The sequence below is a fragment of the Ornithorhynchus anatinus genome, chromosome 1 (assembly GCF_004115215.2).
Source record: "Ornithorhynchus anatinus isolate Pmale09 chromosome 1, mOrnAna1.pri.v4, whole genome shotgun sequence".
Taxonomy (NCBI): domain Eukaryota; kingdom Metazoa; phylum Chordata; class Mammalia; order Monotremata; family Ornithorhynchidae; genus Ornithorhynchus; species Ornithorhynchus anatinus.
Window position 1 is genome coordinate 6,903,854 of NC_041728.1, and position 18,602 is coordinate 6,922,455.

General features: G+C 42.2%; 1 protein-coding gene across 1 annotated transcript in view; it reads left to right on the forward strand.

Annotated features, from left to right (window-relative positions):
* Positions 1-18,602, forward strand: part of HCN1 (hyperpolarization activated cyclic nucleotide gated potassium channel 1) — a 380,055-nt gene that overhangs the window by 179,966 nt on the left and 181,487 nt on the right. The window contains exon 4 of the mRNA XM_029074348.2: positions 17,770-17,931. Coding sequence (XP_028930181.1) covers positions 17,770-17,931 — 162 coding nt within the window. The remainder of the gene's footprint in view (positions 1-17,769; positions 17,932-18,602) is intronic.

Genomic DNA, 18,602 nt, shown 5'->3' on the forward strand with positions numbered 1-18,602 from the left:
AGTACAGTGTGTGGCACATAGTAAGTGTTAACTTCAAAGAGAATGTATAGTTTCCAAGAGAATTGGTGTACAGTTGCTGTCAGCTATCATCACACCACCTCTCTCTACCCCTTCCCCAGATTTTCAATACCATCAGGATCCAAGTGACCGATTGCTTTGAGGTCTTTTAGAAAATTCTCGAAATCTGAGCACTGTGAGACGTATGACCGAATTTCCAGTTTCCCAATGAGTTCTTTGTAGAGAAGGTGCCATCCTCAAGGGGAAGCCATAAAATGTGCTCTGGAGGATTCGATTCAAAATGACAACTAAGAAAAGATTATAAAAGCAAGCCTATGGCAAGAAATACTGATTTAATCAAATGTTCATTTTCTCTCAAGGATCGTGTGGGTAGGTGCCATTTCAAAGTTAGATTCCTGTTTTTCGGTGTACCGGTTCTTCCTGTAAAGTTCAAAACAGTCATTGAAACGTGTCAAACATAATAAAAAGGTAAAGCCGTTAACTGTAAGAAATTATTCACCCTCTAAAAGATTTTATATTGTAGCATAAATTCTCCACATAAAATGAAATGCTTTCCAGTTGCTGGGAGAAAACTGCTCTGCTATAAAGGGTAATTCAGGATCTGTGCATTCTAATTTTCAGTTGCCGCCTTCTGTCTTCATAAAAAAAATCCATTGGAAGTGATTTACAAGTGATGGCTCTCCAGCCATTTCAGTGAGAAGGATCAATAGTTAGAAGGCATATTTCTCTTCAGGAAACTGGAAAAAATAAATTTCGGGGCCATTTCTTTTTGATTAAATCAGGAAGGTACTTTTGAAACCTAAAATGAAAATGAAATTGAGTTCTGTCATGATGCTTATTTGCCTTACACTTTTTGGCTAGAACATTGTTTGGGAACTCGGCAATGTCCATTCGGCAATATGAATCTGTACAGGTATCGGCAGAAATGATCAGTCAATTCTGTTGATTGAGCACTCACTCTGTGCAAAGCATTATACGAAACTCTTGGGAGAATGCTCTACAATAGAATTGATAGAAACGATCCGTGCCCTCAAGGAGCAGCAAGGCCTAGTGAGCACAGGCCTGGGAATCAGAAGGACATGAGTTCTAATTCTGGCTCAGCCACTTGTCTGCTGTGTGACCTTGGGCAAGACACTTCACTTCTCCGGGCCTCATTTACCTCATCTGTAAAATGGGGATTAAGCGTATGAGCCCCGTGTGGGACAGGGACTGTATCCCACCTGACTAACTTGTATCTTGATGGTATTGACACCTGACGACTTGTTTTGTTTTGTTGCCCGTCTCCCCCGTTTAGACTGTGAGCCCATTGTTGTGCAGGGATTGTCTCTATCTGTTGCCGAATCGTACATTCCAAGCGCTCAGTACAGTGTTCTGCACATAGTAAGCACTCAATAAATACGATTGAATGAATGAATGAATCTACCCCAGTGTTTAGCACAGTGCCTGGAACAAAGTAAGCGCCTAACAAATACCATAATGAATACCATAATGATGAGAAGTTTACAATCTAGCGATCTTACAATTTCCGTGTCCACATACATCAGAAAGGGTGACAGTTACAGCTGAAATTTCCTCCAGTGGTTTTAGAAGAGAGACACCCTTAGGGAATTCAATTTGATTTTCAGTCTGGGTGCTCTGTCATTGGAGACGATAAATCTACTCATGATAGCATTAATTAGCATCACATCTGGCAGCAAGAGAGAGAAATTTATCAAAGGAAATAGTCTCGAAATAAAGGCAGGCAATCGAAAGTGTTTGTTGAGTGTGTACTCAGTATAGAGCACTGCACTAATCACTTGGGAGAGCACAGTGGAGTTGCTAGACATGATCTGTGCCCTCAAGGAGCTTATATTCTAGTGGAGGAGACCTATGCTAAAATAAATGACAAATAGAGGCAAGCAATAGAGTATGCAGTTAATCTACCCAGCATGTAGAACAGGGCCTGGCACGTAGTAATCACTTAACAAATACCAGAAGAAGATAAAAAGTCCACTGCTTAATAAGTACCTTAAAAAAACTCCCCTCCACCTCTCCCGTCACATTTAAGTACATAATTTTAAATTTGGTTGCCTCCCTCTACCTGTAATTTATTTAAGCGTCTGTCTCTTCCACTACAATATAAATTACCTGAGGGCAAGTGCTATCTCGAATCAGCCAGATCATATTATTCTTATGGTACTTGTTAAGCACTTATTATGTGGATGGGGTGAACAAGCAAATGGGGTTGGACGCAGTCCGTGGCCCGCGTAAGGCTCACAGCATTAATCCCCATTTTACAGATGAAGGAACTGAGGCCCAGAGAAGTGAAGTGACTTGTCCAAGACCACACAGCAGACAAGTGGTGGAGTCGGGATTAGAACCCATGACCTTCTGACTCCCAGGACCGGGCTCTATCCACTAGGCCAGACTGCTTGTACTCTACCAAGTACTTCGTACGGTGCTCCGCCCAGAGTAGATCATCATCAATCAATGGTATTTATTGAGACAGAGCATTGCATTAAGCGCTTAGGAGAGTAGAACATAACAGTGTTGGTAGACAAGCAGTGTGGCATAGTGGAAAGAGCCCAGGCTTGGGAATCAGAGGACGTGGGTTCTAATCCCGGCTCCGCCACTTGTCTGCCGTGTGACCTTCGGCCAGCCATTCAACTTCCCTGTGCCTCAGTTACCTCTTCTGTAAAATGGGGATTCAAATCTGTGAGTCCCACACGGGACAACCTGATTACCTTGTATCTACCCCGGCACTTAGAACGGTGCTCGGCACCTAGTAAGAGTTTATCAAATATCGTCATCGATATTATCATCGTTATTATTATCATTATTGCTCAGAAGGAGCTTACAGTCTGGGGGGGGGGAGACTGACATTAATATAAAGAAATTACCAATATGTACCTAACTGCTGCGGGGATGAGGGTGGGGCAAATGCCAAGTGCCGAAAGTCTACAGATCTAAATGCAGGAGATATGCCGAAAGGAGAATCAGAAAAGAGGGACCATTCAGTTGGCTGTGTATCCTTTAAGCACTATGATGCTCACGGCACTTGTGTTAATGTTCTCCTACTGTACTGTTGCCCCTATCCTTAATCTACTACATGTCTATCTACTCCCGAAGGATGAAAACTCCTTGTGAGCAGTGTTGGCGTCTACCACCCCTGTTGTAGTGTATTTTCCCAAGCACTTTATACAATATTCTGCACACAGTGAACAATCAGTCAATGACATTGCGCACATACCTTGTGCAGAACATTGTACTTAGCCTTGGGAGAGTTCAGTACCGCAGGGTCGGAGGGCACGATCCCTGCCTACAGGAACTTGTCTATCATATCTGACGGACGATTCCTCTCCTCCTGCTTCAAAGCTTTATTCAAGGCACATCTCCTCCAAGAGGCCTTCCATGACTAAGCCTTCCTTTCCTCTTCTCCCACTCTCTCCCGCGTCACCCTGTCTCGCTCCCTTTATTCATCCCCACTCCCAGCCCCAAAGCATTCATGTCCATATCTTTAAATTTACTTATTTCTATTAATGTCCATCTCCCCGTCTAGACTGTAAGCTCACTGTGGGCAGGGGATGTGTCTGTTTATTGTTCTGTGGTTCTCTCCCAGGTGCTTAGTACAGTGCTCTGCCTTCAGTAAGCATTCGATAAGTACGATTGAGTGAATAAATAAATCAGCTTACAGTCTAGAGGTTTGGGGCATATAGCTCTGCTTAAGAGAAGCAGCGTGGCTCAGTGGAAAGAGCCTGGGCTTGGGAGTCGGAAGTCATGGGTTCGAATGCCGGCTCTGCCACTGGTCAGCTGTGTGACTGTGGGCGAGTCACTTAACTTCTGAGTGCCTCAGTTACCTCATCTGTAAAATGGGGATTAAGACTGTGAGCCTCACGTGGGACAACCTGATTACCCTGTATCTACCCCAGGGCTTAAAATAGTGCTCTGCCCGTAGTAAGCGCTTGACAAATACCAACATTATTATTATTATTATAGCTGCACTGAATCCTCTAAGTTATAGTTTAATCTATTGTAGAATCTACTGCTTCATCTTAGTAGGCGCAACCAATCACTTTGAGATAAAAAAAACTGTAGAGCCCCATGAATTAGTTAACTGTGCAATCTCTTTGAGCAGCCACTTAGCAAATATGGCTAGATTGAAAAATGCTCCAAACTGAATTGAATCGGTAATCAAAATTATTACAAAAGCTTCGTAAATTTCAGCATTGATTGGATACATGATCTTAGCGGTAAGTTTGCTTTAGAAAAAATTCCAGCCACTTAGTGATTGAAATCATTCATTCTGGGGGGGGGGAGAAGCTAAAATTATAGCTAAATTAGCTAAGGCATGTTTTTATGTTTATGCTACTGCCTTATATAACTTCAATTCTCCTCCAATACTTTCTTGCTCCGCTCCATTTCATCTTGTGACATCTTCTCTTTTAATAATAATAATGGTATTTTTTAAGTGCTTACTATGTGCCAAGCACTGTTCTAAGTGCTGGGGTAGATACATGGTAATCAGGTTGTCTCACGTGGGGCTCACAGTCTTAATCCCCATTTTACAGATGAGGTCACGGAGGCACAGAGAAGTGAAGTGACTTGCCCAAGGTCACACAGCAGACAAGTGGCAGAGCTGGGATTATAACCCATGACCTCTGACTCCCAAGCCCATGCTCTTCCCACTAAACCACGCTGCTTCTTTTGGAAAACATCCTTTCAGAGGCGGATCCTTTCTATTTGTGGAAATCTCATGCCCAAATTCCATGAACCTGAATCAATCCATCAATCAATGGCATTTGAGTTATGACTTTGGGCAGAGCACTCCACTAAGCACTTGGGAGAGTACCGTACAGTTGGTAAACACAGTGGTAAACCTTGTCAATCAACTTGGTTATATTGTACTCTCCCTAGTGCTTAGTATAGTAGTCTTTTAGACTGAGCCCATTGTTGGGCAGGGATCGTGTCTATCTGTTGCTAAATTGTACATTCCAAGTGCTTAGTGCAGTGCTCTGCACACAGTAAGTGCAGAGAAGCAGTGTGGCTCAGGGCTTGGGAGTCAGAGGTCATGGGTTCTAATCCCGGCTCTGCCGCTTGTCAGCTGTGTGACTTGCGGCAAGTCACTTCACTTCTCTGGGCCTCAGTTACCTCCTCTGTAAAATGGGGATGAAGACTGAGCCCCACGTGGGACAACCTGATCACCTTATATCCCCCTCAGCGCTTAAAACAGTGCTTTGCACATAGTAAGCGCTTAACAAATACCAACATTATTAGTAGTAGTAGTAAGCCCTCAATAAATGCAATTGAATGAATAAATGATTAGTCTGCAATAATAATAAAAATAACTGCAATACTTGCTAAGTGCTCACTACGTGCCAGGTACTGTACTAAGCGCTGTGGTGCATATAAGCAAATTGGGTTGGACACAGTCCTTGTCCCACGTAGGATCACAGTCTTCATCTCCATTTTCCAGATGAGAAAACTGAGTCACAAAGAAGTGAAGTGACTTGCCCCAGGTCATACAAGTGGTGGAGCTGGGGTTAGAACCCAGGTCCTTTTGACTCCCAGGGTTGTGCTTTATCTACTGTGCCATGCTTTTTCTCTGCACACAGTAGGTACTCAATAAATCCGATTGGTTGACTGATGGATTGAGAATATCCCTTTGAAGTCACAGGGAGAAGTGATCCATGGTCCAATTCCACTCTTATTTCAACAGCAGTGCCGAGCCACAACATGAAGAACGATTCCAAGATTAAACCTGTTCATGAGGTAGTGGCTGGAGCCCGGGCCTGGGAGTCAGAAGGTCATGGATTCTAATCCCAGCTCCACCACTAATCTGCTGTGTGACCTTGGGCAAATCCCTTCACTTCTCTGTGCCTCAGTGACCTCATCAGTAAACAGGGAGATTAAAAATGTAAGCCCAATGTGGAACAGAGATTGTATCTAACCTGATTAACTTGGATCTATCCTAGCACTTAGAACAGTGGTTGGCACATAGTAAGCACTTAGCAAGTACCATGATTTGTTTATTCATTTCTTAATCAGCATTCTGTTGCTCCTGACAGCCTCTTTATTTCCATTTATATCCACAGTCTTCCTCTTTTCACCTTCTGGGAGTCTGAGGTCCCAGGAGGTCATGATCAACTATGACAGAAGTCCACTCCTATCAACCTCCTAACTGTGACCCATTCCAGGATCTTGTGACTAGAAAGTCAAGTCTGAGAGATTAAGTCATAGACCTTCTTTCTATACCTTCCTGATTTTCCAAGAATGGCCTTATCTTGATTCTATTTATCTTGATTCTATTTATTGCTGTTGTTCTTGTCTGTCCCTCTCCCCCGATTAGACTGTAAGCCCGTCAGAGGGCAGGGATTGTCTCTATCTGTAACCGATCTGTACGTTCCAAGTGCTTAGTACAGTGCTCTGCACGTAGTAAGTGCTTAATAAATACTATTGAATGAATGAAAACACTGATTTTTCCAGGGAAATATTTTGGGAATTCCTGTTAGGAGATACACCTGTGAATTCTCTCCCCATATAGCGGCAATAATGTAAATAATTTTTAAAAAAGGAAAACAGAGTGTGTAAAACTGAAGGTATCTTTCTTCAGTTGATCTACAATTACATTTGAGGTTTTCTTGAAAATTAATAAGAAACGATACAAGGATCCCTCCAAACTGCAATCTCCTTGTTGTCTACAACTCTTTGTTGTCTTCTCCCAAGCGCTCAGTTCAGTGCTCTCTGCATGGTAAGTACTCAGTAAATACAATTGATTGATTAGTTGAATGTTTCTTTACTATCTCCTAGAAGACCGTGCAATTCTGTGCAAAAGAAATACGGTCCCACAATGCAGAATGCATTTAGGAAATGTGACAGTGTTCTCTAAAGTAAGCTCGTTGTAGGCAGGGAATGAGTCAATTTATTGTTATATTGTACTCTCCCAAGTGCTTTGTACAGTGCTCTGCAACACAATAAGCGCTCAGTAAATACGATTGAATACTACCAAAAAAGCCTGGGCAAGAGCAATGTGGCCATACGCCTTGTAGAGCCAGTAAAAAATGTTAAATTCAGTTCTTTAAACTGCCAAATTCTTGCATAAAAATTCACAGGAAAAAGGCCAAAAACTATAATGCCCTGGCTGGATTATGGCCAAGGTATATTATGAGTTTCACCGGTGAGTGTTACTTTCCATCACCAACAATGAAGTTCTAGAATGTAGTTAATCTCCCAACGACGCAGCTATACTCACCTAAGCACAGTTGCTCTGGGTGGGGTCGATGAAGATAATTGATCCTGGGTGAACATTCAAACAACTGCTGTTTGGAGAGCTGAATTTGGGAAATCAAAAGGAAGTGTTTTATGGTTACAATCAAATCTGCATCCCAGTGGAAAACTGAGAGTCAAGTGCTGAAGAGAGACAAGCATGGCATTCAGCTAACAGGAAAGGAGTGAGAGAAGGGGGCCAAATCAATCACTGGTATTTATTTAGGGTTTACTGAGGGGAAGGTTGGTAGACATGTCCCCTGCCCACAAGGAGATTTCAGTCTAGAAGGGGAGACAGGCATTAAAATAAATTATGAATGCGTACATAAGTCCCTTGGGGCTGAAAGGGGAGTAATATCGAGTGCTTAAAGAATATAGATCCAAGTGTGTAGGCGATGCAAATGGGAGAGGGAATAGGGGACAAGATAACATAATCAGAGAAGGCCTCTTGGACAAGATGTGATTTTAATAAAGATTTGAAGGTGGAGAGAGTGGTGGTCTGTCATATATAATAAAAATAATGATGGCGATTATAGTAATAATACATGGAGGGAAAGGGAGTTAGAAGAAAAACCAGCACTAACATGAAACATGACAAAAAAGAAGCAGTATGGCCTAGTGGAAAGAGCACATGCCCGGAATTCAGAGGACCTGGGTTCTAATCCGGTCATTGCTGCCACATGTCTGCTGTGAGACCGTGTCAAGTTATTTCACCTCTCTGTGCCTCAGTTACCCCATCTATTTCAAATGGGAGTTAAGACCGTGAGCCCTATGTGAGACAGGGACCGTGTCTAACCTGATAGCCTTGTATCTACCCCAGTGCTTAGTACAGTGCGTGGCACATAGTAAGCACTTAAAAAGTACCCTAAAGAAAATGAAAAAAAACTATACAATAAGAGACGATGTTTTCTGTGTGACAGTTGTCTGGGACTATGGATCCTTCATTGACCTCGTGAGCCACAATCACGTATAGGTGAATTTCACCATCAGTGGTGTTTTCTTCAAATACAAAGGGCAACTCTATATTGATCTGTATTTATCAGGTCTCTATCCAGCCTGATTAATTTGGATCTATCCCAGCATTCAGAACAGTGCTCGACACATAGTGCTTAACAAACACCGTAAAAGATTTACAGATAGATACTGCAATAAGGGAATAATGATGTTTCCCCATTCTGATGAGGACTATATATTTAGGGGGGTATACATGTATATACATATGCACATTTATATGCATAGATATTACATATATAAGTATATATTATATATGTAATATATGATTATATATTATATTAATGTTATGTTGTTATATTTTATATTTATATTATATAATGTATGCATAGAATTATCCTTGTATTTGAATAAAACACCACTGATTGTGCAATTCACATATATATATATATATATGTGTGCGTGTGTGTATGCATATATACATATAATCTATATAGATTTAGTGGCTAAATAGGCTCATCTTCTAGGGACTGTATATATATAGAATTTGACTCCAGAGCCACAGAAGCAATTTTCAGCTACTTTTGAGTTGTGGAATGACTGTGGTCTTGCAAAGGTTCAGAAAATGTCATATTTATGGAAATGGAGGTTTCTAAGTTCTAATTTTAAACTTCTAAAAATAGAAAAGCAGTTGGGTTTTATGCCAGCTTCTAGTACATTAGTAATAGTGAGAAGTAGTAGAATACATGCTGAGAGACAGCTTGGCCTAGTGGAAAGAGCAGCGGTCTGGGAGTCAGAGGCCCTTGTCTGCCGAGTGACCTTGTGTAAGTCACTTCACTTCTCTGTGCTTCAGTAATCTCATCTGTAAAATGGGGATTAAGACTGTGAGCCCCACGTGGGACAACCTGATTATCTTGTATCTACCCTAGCACTTAGAACAGTGCTTGGCAAATAGTAAGTGCTTAACAAATAGCAAAATAATAATAATATTTATTATTGTCTGTCTTCCCCTCTAGAGTTCAGACTCATTATGGGTACGTAACATATGCTTAGAGAAGCAGCGCGGCTCAGTGGAAAGAGCGCGGGATTGCGAGTCAGAGGTCATGGGTTCAAATCCCGGCTCTGCCACTTGTCAGCTGTGTGACTGTGGGCGAGTCAGTTCACTTCTCTGTGCCTCAGTTACCTCATCTGTCAAATGGGGATTAACTGTGAGCCTCACGTGGGACAACCTGATGACCCTGTATCTACCCCAGCGCTTAGAACAGTGCTCTGCACAGAGTAAGCGCTTAACAAATACCAACATTATTATTGTATCATACTCTCCCAAGCACTCAGTACAGTTCTCTGCAGATAGTAAGCAAAGAGTAATTACCACTGATTGATTGTTCTTGATTTATTGGTAGGTACTCTGAACTATTGCCCCAGTCCCACTACATTACAAGATTATCGAGGACAGAGATGGTGTCTTCTGTATTTTTGCCAGCTATTGGAAAGAGCATGGGCTTGAGAGTCAGAGGTCATGGGTTCTAATCCCTGCTCCACCACTTGTCAGCTGTGTGACTTTGGGCAAGTCACTTAACTCCTCTATGCCTCAGTTACCCGAGAAGCAGCATGGTTCAGTGGAAAGAGCACGGGTTTAGGAGTCAGAGGTCATGGGTTCTAATCCCGGCTCCGCCACTTGTCAGCTGTGTGACTTTGGGCAAGTCACTTCACTTCTCTGTACCTCATTTCCCTCATCTGTAAAATGGGGATGAAGACTGTGAGCCTCATGTGGGACAACCTGATTACCCTGTATCTACCCCAGCGCTTAGAACAATGCTAAGCACATAGTAAGCATTTAACAAATACCAACATTCTTAATATTATTATTATTATTACCTCATCTGTAAAATGGGGATTAAGACTGTGAGTGTCATGTGGGACAACCTGATTACCCTGTATCTATCCCAGCGCTTAGAACAGTGCTCAGCAAATAGTAAGGACTTAACAAATACCAACATTATTATTATTACTATTATTATTGCTATTACCACTACTCTTACTATTACCCTTTCTCTCTCTCTGTCTCGCCTTCCCTCTTTTTTTCTCTCTCCCTCTGTCTCCCTCTCTCTCAATCTGTCTCTCTTGGATATTATTTATCCAAAATAAATCTAAAATAAACTACAGGACAATATGGAGGCAATGTATCAGTATCACCAATTTTACCAAAGAGTACGGCCCCTTTTTAATGCCTCCAAAATAATGCAACCCTATGTCATACCAACTTACTATATCGTTAAGGCGTTATTGAGGAAATGAGCTAGTGACAAAAAGTGAAATGGTTTTACTATTTTGAGCTCAGTGTACAAGAATAGATGAATTTCTACCCACTGGAACATGCAGGGTGGCATAAATCTGATGAGGCAGCAGTCTGCATCCCATTTCACACATGGAGAGCGAGAAAGAGTCATTAATAAGTGCAAGTGAAAACTGAGAGACTCTCACCATCCTCTTTCCACGTCTAGATTCCTTTCTTGCTTGCGTACCTACAGTGAATTGGGTGGCCAAATCCCTGGAATCCTACTCCTTGCAGGGGGCAGCTTGGAAAGGTTCAGGGATCCAGTTGTGTCCGAGCAGTTTTGCAGCTCAACTTCGTGGGGATCTCATCTGGTTTCTTTAGGAGCAGTCTCTCTGGCTGTGCTTACGTAGACAGGAATATCCTTATCCAAGAGATTGGTGTTGTTGTAGTAGTAAGTAATAGAAGTAATACTAGAGGAATAATATTTATTAAGTGTCTAGAGGGTGCAGGGAAAGCGCAAAACAAATGATAACTGTGGTATTTTTTAAATGCTTCCAAATCCTCAGCTCTGTAACTAAGTTCGGGGTCGAGAATAATATGGAGCTGAGAAGTCTAAGGAAGGAATATAGATATTTAATCCCAATTTTACCGATGAAGAAACTGAGGCACAGAGAAGAAGCATGGTCTAGTAGATAGAGTATGGGCCTGGGAGTCAGAAGGACCTGAGTTCTAATCTTGGGTCCACCGCTTGTCTGCTGGCGTCCTTGGACAAATCACTTCACTTCTCCGTGCCTCAGTTACCTCATCTTTAAAATGAGATTAAGACTGTGAGCCCCTTATGAGACAGGGACTGTGTCCAACCTGATTATCTTGTACCTACCCGAGCACTTAGAACAGCGCCCGCCATGTAGTAAGTACTTGTCTTACGCCGTCGAGTCGTCTCCGACCCGTAGCGACGTCATGAACATATCTCTCCCAGGACGCCCCACCTCCATCTGTAATCATTCTGGGAGTGGATCCATAGAGTTTTCTTGATAAAAATACAGAAGTGGTTTACCATTGCTTCCTTCTACACCGTCAACTTGAGTCTCCGCCCTTGACTCTCTCTCATGCTGCTCTGCTCAGCTCAGGTGAGTTTTGACTTATAGCAGTTTGCCTTCCACTCACTAGCCACTGCCCAAGCTAAGAATGGAATGGATGTACTTCTGTTTGACTCTCCCTCCCGTAGTCGAGACTGGTAGAGGACTGGAAACTCTCCAGGTGCAACCCTGAGAGAGGAGTAAGCACTTGACAAATACCATAAAAAAATAACAGAAAGGTAGAGTGACTCCCCATCTCCGAATGGCACCTAGAGAGTTTCCAGGTCTCGATCAGTCTCGGCTAAACAGAGGCATACCCCATCCGTTCCTAGCTTGGGCAGTGACTAGCGGGTGGAAGGCCATAGGCTACGAGTCAAAACTCCCCTGTGATGGGCAGCAGCGGCATGGGAGAGAGTCGAGGACGGAGACTCAACCTTACCGTGAGGAAGGAGGCAGTGGTAAACCACTTCCGTATTTTTACCAAGAAAACTATATGGATCCACTACCAGAACGACTGCAGATGGGGTCGGGCGTTCTGGGAGAGATGTGTCCAGTGAATCTCTACGGGTCGGAGACGACTCGACAGCATAAGACGAGACCAGAGTTGACTTGATCAAGTGCACATGATGGTCAGGTGGTGGAACTGGTACTAAAACCCAGCTCTTCTGACTCCCGATCCTGTAGTCTTTCCATTAGGCCATGCAGCTTCTCAAGGGAATGAGGGAATTGCTGACCACAGGAGCTTGTACTGTAATAGCTGGAGGCCAAGATGGGCATTTGCTTTCCTTGTCAGCCGGGACTCTCCACTTCCTCTGGCATCTACTCTCAGCCCTATTAGATTGTGGGCATAGCCTGAGAGAAGCAGGCACGTGTGTTGTCTGGGTGGCAATGACCTCTGACATCCACTCTGAGGCAAAAAGGAAATCATTCATTCAGTCAATAAAATCATATTTATCAAGTGCTTATTGTGTGCAGAGTATTGATTCATTCAATCAATCAAATCATATTTATCAAGTGCTTATTGTGTTATAGTGTATAACACTATAACAGACACATTCCCCGCCCACAGTGAGCTTATGGTCTGGAGGGAGAGGCAGACATTAATGTAAATAAATACACTAAGGATACGGACTTGAGTGCTGTGGGGATTCATTCATTCATTCAATAGTATTTATTGAGTGCTTACTCTGTGCAGAGCACTGTACTAAGCGCTTGGAATGGACAAATCGGCAAAGATAGAGACGGTCCCTGCCCTTCGACGGGCTTACAGTCTAATCGGGGGAGACGGACAGACGAGAACAATAGCAATAAATAGAATCGAGGGGAAGAACGTCTCATTAAAACAATAGCAAATAAATAGAATCAAGGTGATGTACGTCTCGATAACAAAATGAATAGAGTAATGAAGATATATACAGTTGAGCGGACGGGAGGAAGGGTGAATAAAGGGAGCAAGTCAGGATGACCCAGAAGGGAGCTGGAAAAGAGGAAAAGATGATTTAATGTTGGTATTTGTTAAGCGCTTACTACGTGCCGAGCACTGTTCTAAGCGCCGGGGTAGACACAGGGGAATCAGGTTGTCCCACGTGGGGCTCACAGTCTTAATCCCCATTTTACAGATGAGGTACCTGAGGCACAGAGAAGTTAAGTGACTTGCCCACAGTCACACAGTTGACAAATGGAAGAGCTGGGATTCGAACTCATGACCTCTGACTCCAAAGCCCATGCTCTTTCCGCTGAGCCACGCTGGCCCAAGTCAGGAAAGGCATCTTGGAGGAGATATGCTTTCAGTAAGGATTTGAAGGTGGGGAGAGTGATCATTTAAGCTCATTGTGGGCTGCGAATGTGTCTGTTTATTGTTGTACTGTGCTCTCCCAAGCGCTTAGTACTGTTACTCTGCTCAGAGTAAGCACTCAATAAATACTACTGAATGAATGAATGAATGAATTTGTCAGCTATGAAGGGGGAGTGCGTTCCAGGCCACAGACAGGATGCGGGCGAGAGGTGGGCGGCGAGATAGATGTTTGAGATACAGTGAGGAGGTTGGCACTGGAGGAGTGAAATATGTGCGCTGGATTGTAGCAGGAGAGCAGTGAGGTGAGGTAGGAGGGGGCAAGGTGACTGAATGCTGGTGCCCGACATGAGAGGTAATGAATGACCTTTCGCATCCATTCTCGGGCCTATTAGGTTCTTTGATTAGCCTGAGGCGGGAAGGTCATGAGGAAGAGGCATGAGCCAGAGAAGGGAAAGGGCTAAAGCACGAACGTGCTCTCCGCCAACAAGTCAGACCCTCTGGCGTCAGGTGACCGCAGGGCCGGGACCATGGCGCTTGGCTCCACAGCCGCTGGCTCCATCAGCCAGCTGCTCTCTCGAGCTTAACTTGGCATTCGGAACTTTCAAAATCAGGTCAGAGAGGGAATTTTCCACAAGAAAACTGGCTTCCGAAATTACACCCTTGAAGAAATGGCCAAAGAAAGGCTGCGTTGTGATCATAAAAAAAAAAGAAACTATATTGAAAAGTCATTACCTTGAGGATATTCCTTTCCACTCATATTCACCATGCTTACACGAGCCCTGATAATCTTCCACCCCAGCTAATGCCATAACCTCTTTGCCGATCTACCACATATCAATCCATCATGTTTATTAAGCCCTGACTGTGTGCAGAGCACTGTACTAAGCGCTTATTATCATTATTATTCTCATGGCATCGGTTAAGCGCTTATTATGTGCCAAGCACTCTACTAAGCGCTGGGGTGGATACAAGCAAATCAGGTTGGACACGGTTCCTGTCTCATGTGGGGCTCACGGTCTCAGTCCCCATTTTACAGATGAGGTAACTGAGGCACAGAGAAGTGAAGTGACTTTCCCAAGGTCATAGAGCAGACAAATGGTGGAGCCAGGATTAGAATCCATGACCTTCTGACTCCCAGGCCCGTGCTCTACCCACTACACCAAGAGCTTGCGAGAGTACAGTACAGTAGAGTTTGTAGACATGATCCCTTCCCTCGCAGAGTTTAAAATCTAGTGAATTTTCTCTTCCCTCCTGAGTCTGTCCCTCACCTCTCTGCAGGACTCATCTTCTCACAGTATCTATCAGAGCCCCCATATGACTCTTCAAAAACTTCCAGGAGTTCCTACCTGGCAGTCATTTCTGACTTAAGCTTTCAACTAACCAGTTTCCCCTTACCTAGATGACCTCCTCTCCTGTTCTATCCTTACTTATCTCCGTTGCTTTGGCAAAGTTAACGTCTTCAACTGTGTGCTAAATTCTTACTTTTTTGTGCTATTGTTTATACAATCCTTCCCATCGGAAACAACTTCGGCACTACACTAATCCAAAGCATACCCTCCTCCCACCATTCCACCCTACCTCAAAACTTTACCTGAAACTTGCTTCCTACAAGAATTGTAAGCTTCTTGAAGGCAGGGATCGTGTCTTGCTTACTCTACTGTACTCTCCCGAGAGCTTAATTAAGTTTTCCACAAATACCATTGATCGATCGTTCAATCGATTGATTCATCGTACAGTACAGTGCTTTACACACAGTAAGCCTTCAAAAAGCATGATTGATTGAGCATTTACTGTGTACATAGAACTCTATTAAGAATTTGGGAAGAGTATAATGTAATAGAGTTGGTCCCTTGCCACTAGCAAGCTTATAGTCTAGAAGGAGAAGCAGAGATTAGTATAAATAAAGTCCAAATATGTACATGAGTACTGTGGGGCTGAGGAAAGGGTGAATAATGTGTGCAAATCCAAGTGCAATAAATTAATTGTTTGAAGAATGAGAAATTTTCCTTGACTAAATCTGCTGTTACTGGTTCCAGCTATGACAGATATCCATATACACAGGTGTTTCTTCTGTATGATTCTTCCTCCAGTAGGCCATTTACTCCTCAAGAGATGGAACAAAAGCTACCAAACTCTAGTGTATATTCTCCCAGGTGTTTAGAACAGTGCTGAGCATGTAGGAAAGACTCAACTGCCTATGATTATGAATTCCATGGTCTTAACATCCTTGTATCAAGTGTTTCATTTTGGATCAAACCTCACATTTGACCAAGCAAGAAGCAAATAATTTCTTCTACTTGGAGCTGCGGGATTCCTCTAGACCATAAGCTCACTGGGGGCAGGGAATGTATCTACTGGCTCTGTCATATTTTACTCTCCCAAGTGCTTAGCACAGTGCTATGCACACAGTGTTAAGTAAATGCAGTCGATGGTTTGATTCCACGAAGAGAGATGCCTTCTTGGCCTTGCGTACATGCTTCATTATTTAGGACCAGAATCTTCTCTCACATTTCTTTTGAAATAATATTTCTCAGTGTTTAGTCTGATACCTTTTACACATTGCGAGGTAAATAAATACAACAGCCATTTCCCTCACCCAAGAAGTGATTTAACATGCTATTTTTTCTCCATTCTTCCCATTCGTTACTCGATTAGGTCTGTACCGTGGAGGGTAGTTTTTTTAAAAGTAAAAAGGAAGTTAGCTAATTTTCTTGCAGACAAATTCCATTCTAGGCTACTCCCTTGATCATTCAGATGAGTGCGTTTACTGCCCTTAGATTTCCATAGCATATTTTTAGGCCTGAGTTACTTGGATCATTTTGTTGGCTAACCTCAGCCTTCTGCCAAAGACAAATAAATGAGGAAATGCCTGGTGGCATGTTTTTACCATTCCTAAAGTTTAGTTACTCCTATGAAAAGCTGTCCAGATTACTGGGAGATATTTTTTTTAAAAGCGTTGTATGGAAAACAGGATGCTCTGCACATAGTAAGCTCTCAATAAATACTATTGAATGAAAGAAGCAAGATCATTTTATCTGTGTAGTTGTCGCTGTAGGTCTGGGTAGTTCTCCTGGAATATGGAGCCTCATCAAACGGCTATTTTCAATCAATCGACTTTATTGAGCACTTACTGTGTGCGGTGCACTGTACTAAGCGCTTGGGAGAATACAACAAAGAGTTAGTAGACACATTTTTATGTCATTTTACATTGTACCTTTTCCATGCAAATGGAGCCCTACAAAAGATATAATCAGGCAGGAACTGAGTCTGACCTGACTAACTTGTTTCTACCCTATTGTTTAGAACACTGCTTAACCCACAGTAAGTGCTTAATAAATACAATAATAATAATAATAATTACCAAAAAAACTTTCATCTCCCTTGGAGTCTGTCTACAGAAGATATAATCAGGCAGCAACTGAGTTTGACCTGACTAACTTGTTTCTACCCTATTTTTTAGAACACTGCTTAACACACAGTAAGTGCTTAATAAATACAATAATAACAATAATAATAATAATTACCAAAAAACCTTCATCTCCCTTGGAGTCTGTCTACCTCTACACTGACAAAAATAAAAGAAAGGAACACTTAAAGTGTTTTCAGGCCATATGATACTATAATTTGCTCTTGGAATCAAGAGTTCTATGAGAAAGTTGCATGCTAGGGGAATGGCATGAGCGCAAGGAGGAGAGGCAGTGTGGTCTAGTGGAAAGCACGCTGCTCTGGGAGTCAGGATACCTGGATATTAATCCTGGCCATCTGAGAGACCTTGGGTTTGTCACTTATCCTTTCCATTTCTTCATCTGTGAAATGGGATAATAATTTCTGCCTCTCCATACCTCACATACAGTGATTGCGAGGATTGAACAAGATAATCGGCGTGAAATCAGTTGGGAAATAAAAGTACTACACTATGTACATTCGTGGTCTTAGCCTGAAGAGACTGTGTCATCATGGAGTGATGTTAAATACAGCAATACATATCTAATGGAAAAATGGAAATTATTAGGTAAAGGTGAGAGTAGGAGAAGGAACTCTGATACAAGTTAGGTGTGGCAGGATAATAAGTAGAATTAAAGATAAATCGATATACACCTAAATACCATTTAAAGTAATATCTGCTGGTCTAGGTGAACTCATCAATCACTGGTATTTAGTCAGTGCTCACTTTGTGCAAAGCACTGAGCTAAACGCTAGGGAGAGTACAGTACAGCCAAATTGGTAGATACATTCCCTGCCCCTCATATTGATTGAGCACATACTGTGTGCAGAGTTCTGTACTAAGCCCTTAGAAAAATGCAAATGCATCATAGTGACCTTCCCTGCCCAATATAGAGGGGGAATTGCCTGGAATTTGTTATTTAATGCATCTTAATGTTGTTGCTGTTTTTTTTATTCAACAGATTTTCCACATGACATACGACCTAGCCAGTGCAGTGGTGAGAATATTTAATCTCATCGGAATGATGCTTCTCTTGTGTCACTGGGATGGGTGTCTTCAATTCTTAGTGCCGTTGCTTCAGGATTTCCCTCCAGATTGCTGGGTGTCCCTAAATGGTATGGTTGTAAGTATTGTTCAATTTTCATTGTGCTTTTCAAATTTTTCTTTTAAATACTTTGCTAAATGCCAGGAGTTCTTTTCATGACTATAAATAGGCCAGAATAATTTCTATGGGACAGGCATGCTTAATGGAGATAGCAATCATGCCAATTCCAAGAAACTGTTATTTCCTGATCACTCATATCCCATTTGCTTTCCGACTTGCTAGAAAGAGACATAGAGTATATAGAACAGTACACTTATTTTAGATTGCATTATCATTGCTAGGGTCTACTACTTCCACTTTGTATTTTCATTTTCAAATAAATGACCAGAAAATCCTGGAAACACCTTCCAATAAAAATCAACAAGATTTAAAGGTACATAGGCCTCTTTAAAAACAAGCTTTATTGGACAACTGTTAGTTTAGTTATTAAGCGCTTAGTACAGTGCTTTGCACACCATAAGCGCTCAATAAATATGATTGAATTCAGTCACTTAAAATATAAAATTTACAGCTACATCCCATGAGCACTTTTTTTGGTAAATGTATGATATCTATATTTTTTCTCTTTTATTCTCTCTTACATAAAACAGTTTCCTGTGGCTAATTGTTAGATGTTTGCTTTTTTTGTGTATAACCTTTCAATATCTTTCAGTGCATGCTAATGAGATTGAATCATTTTCTCCTAAATG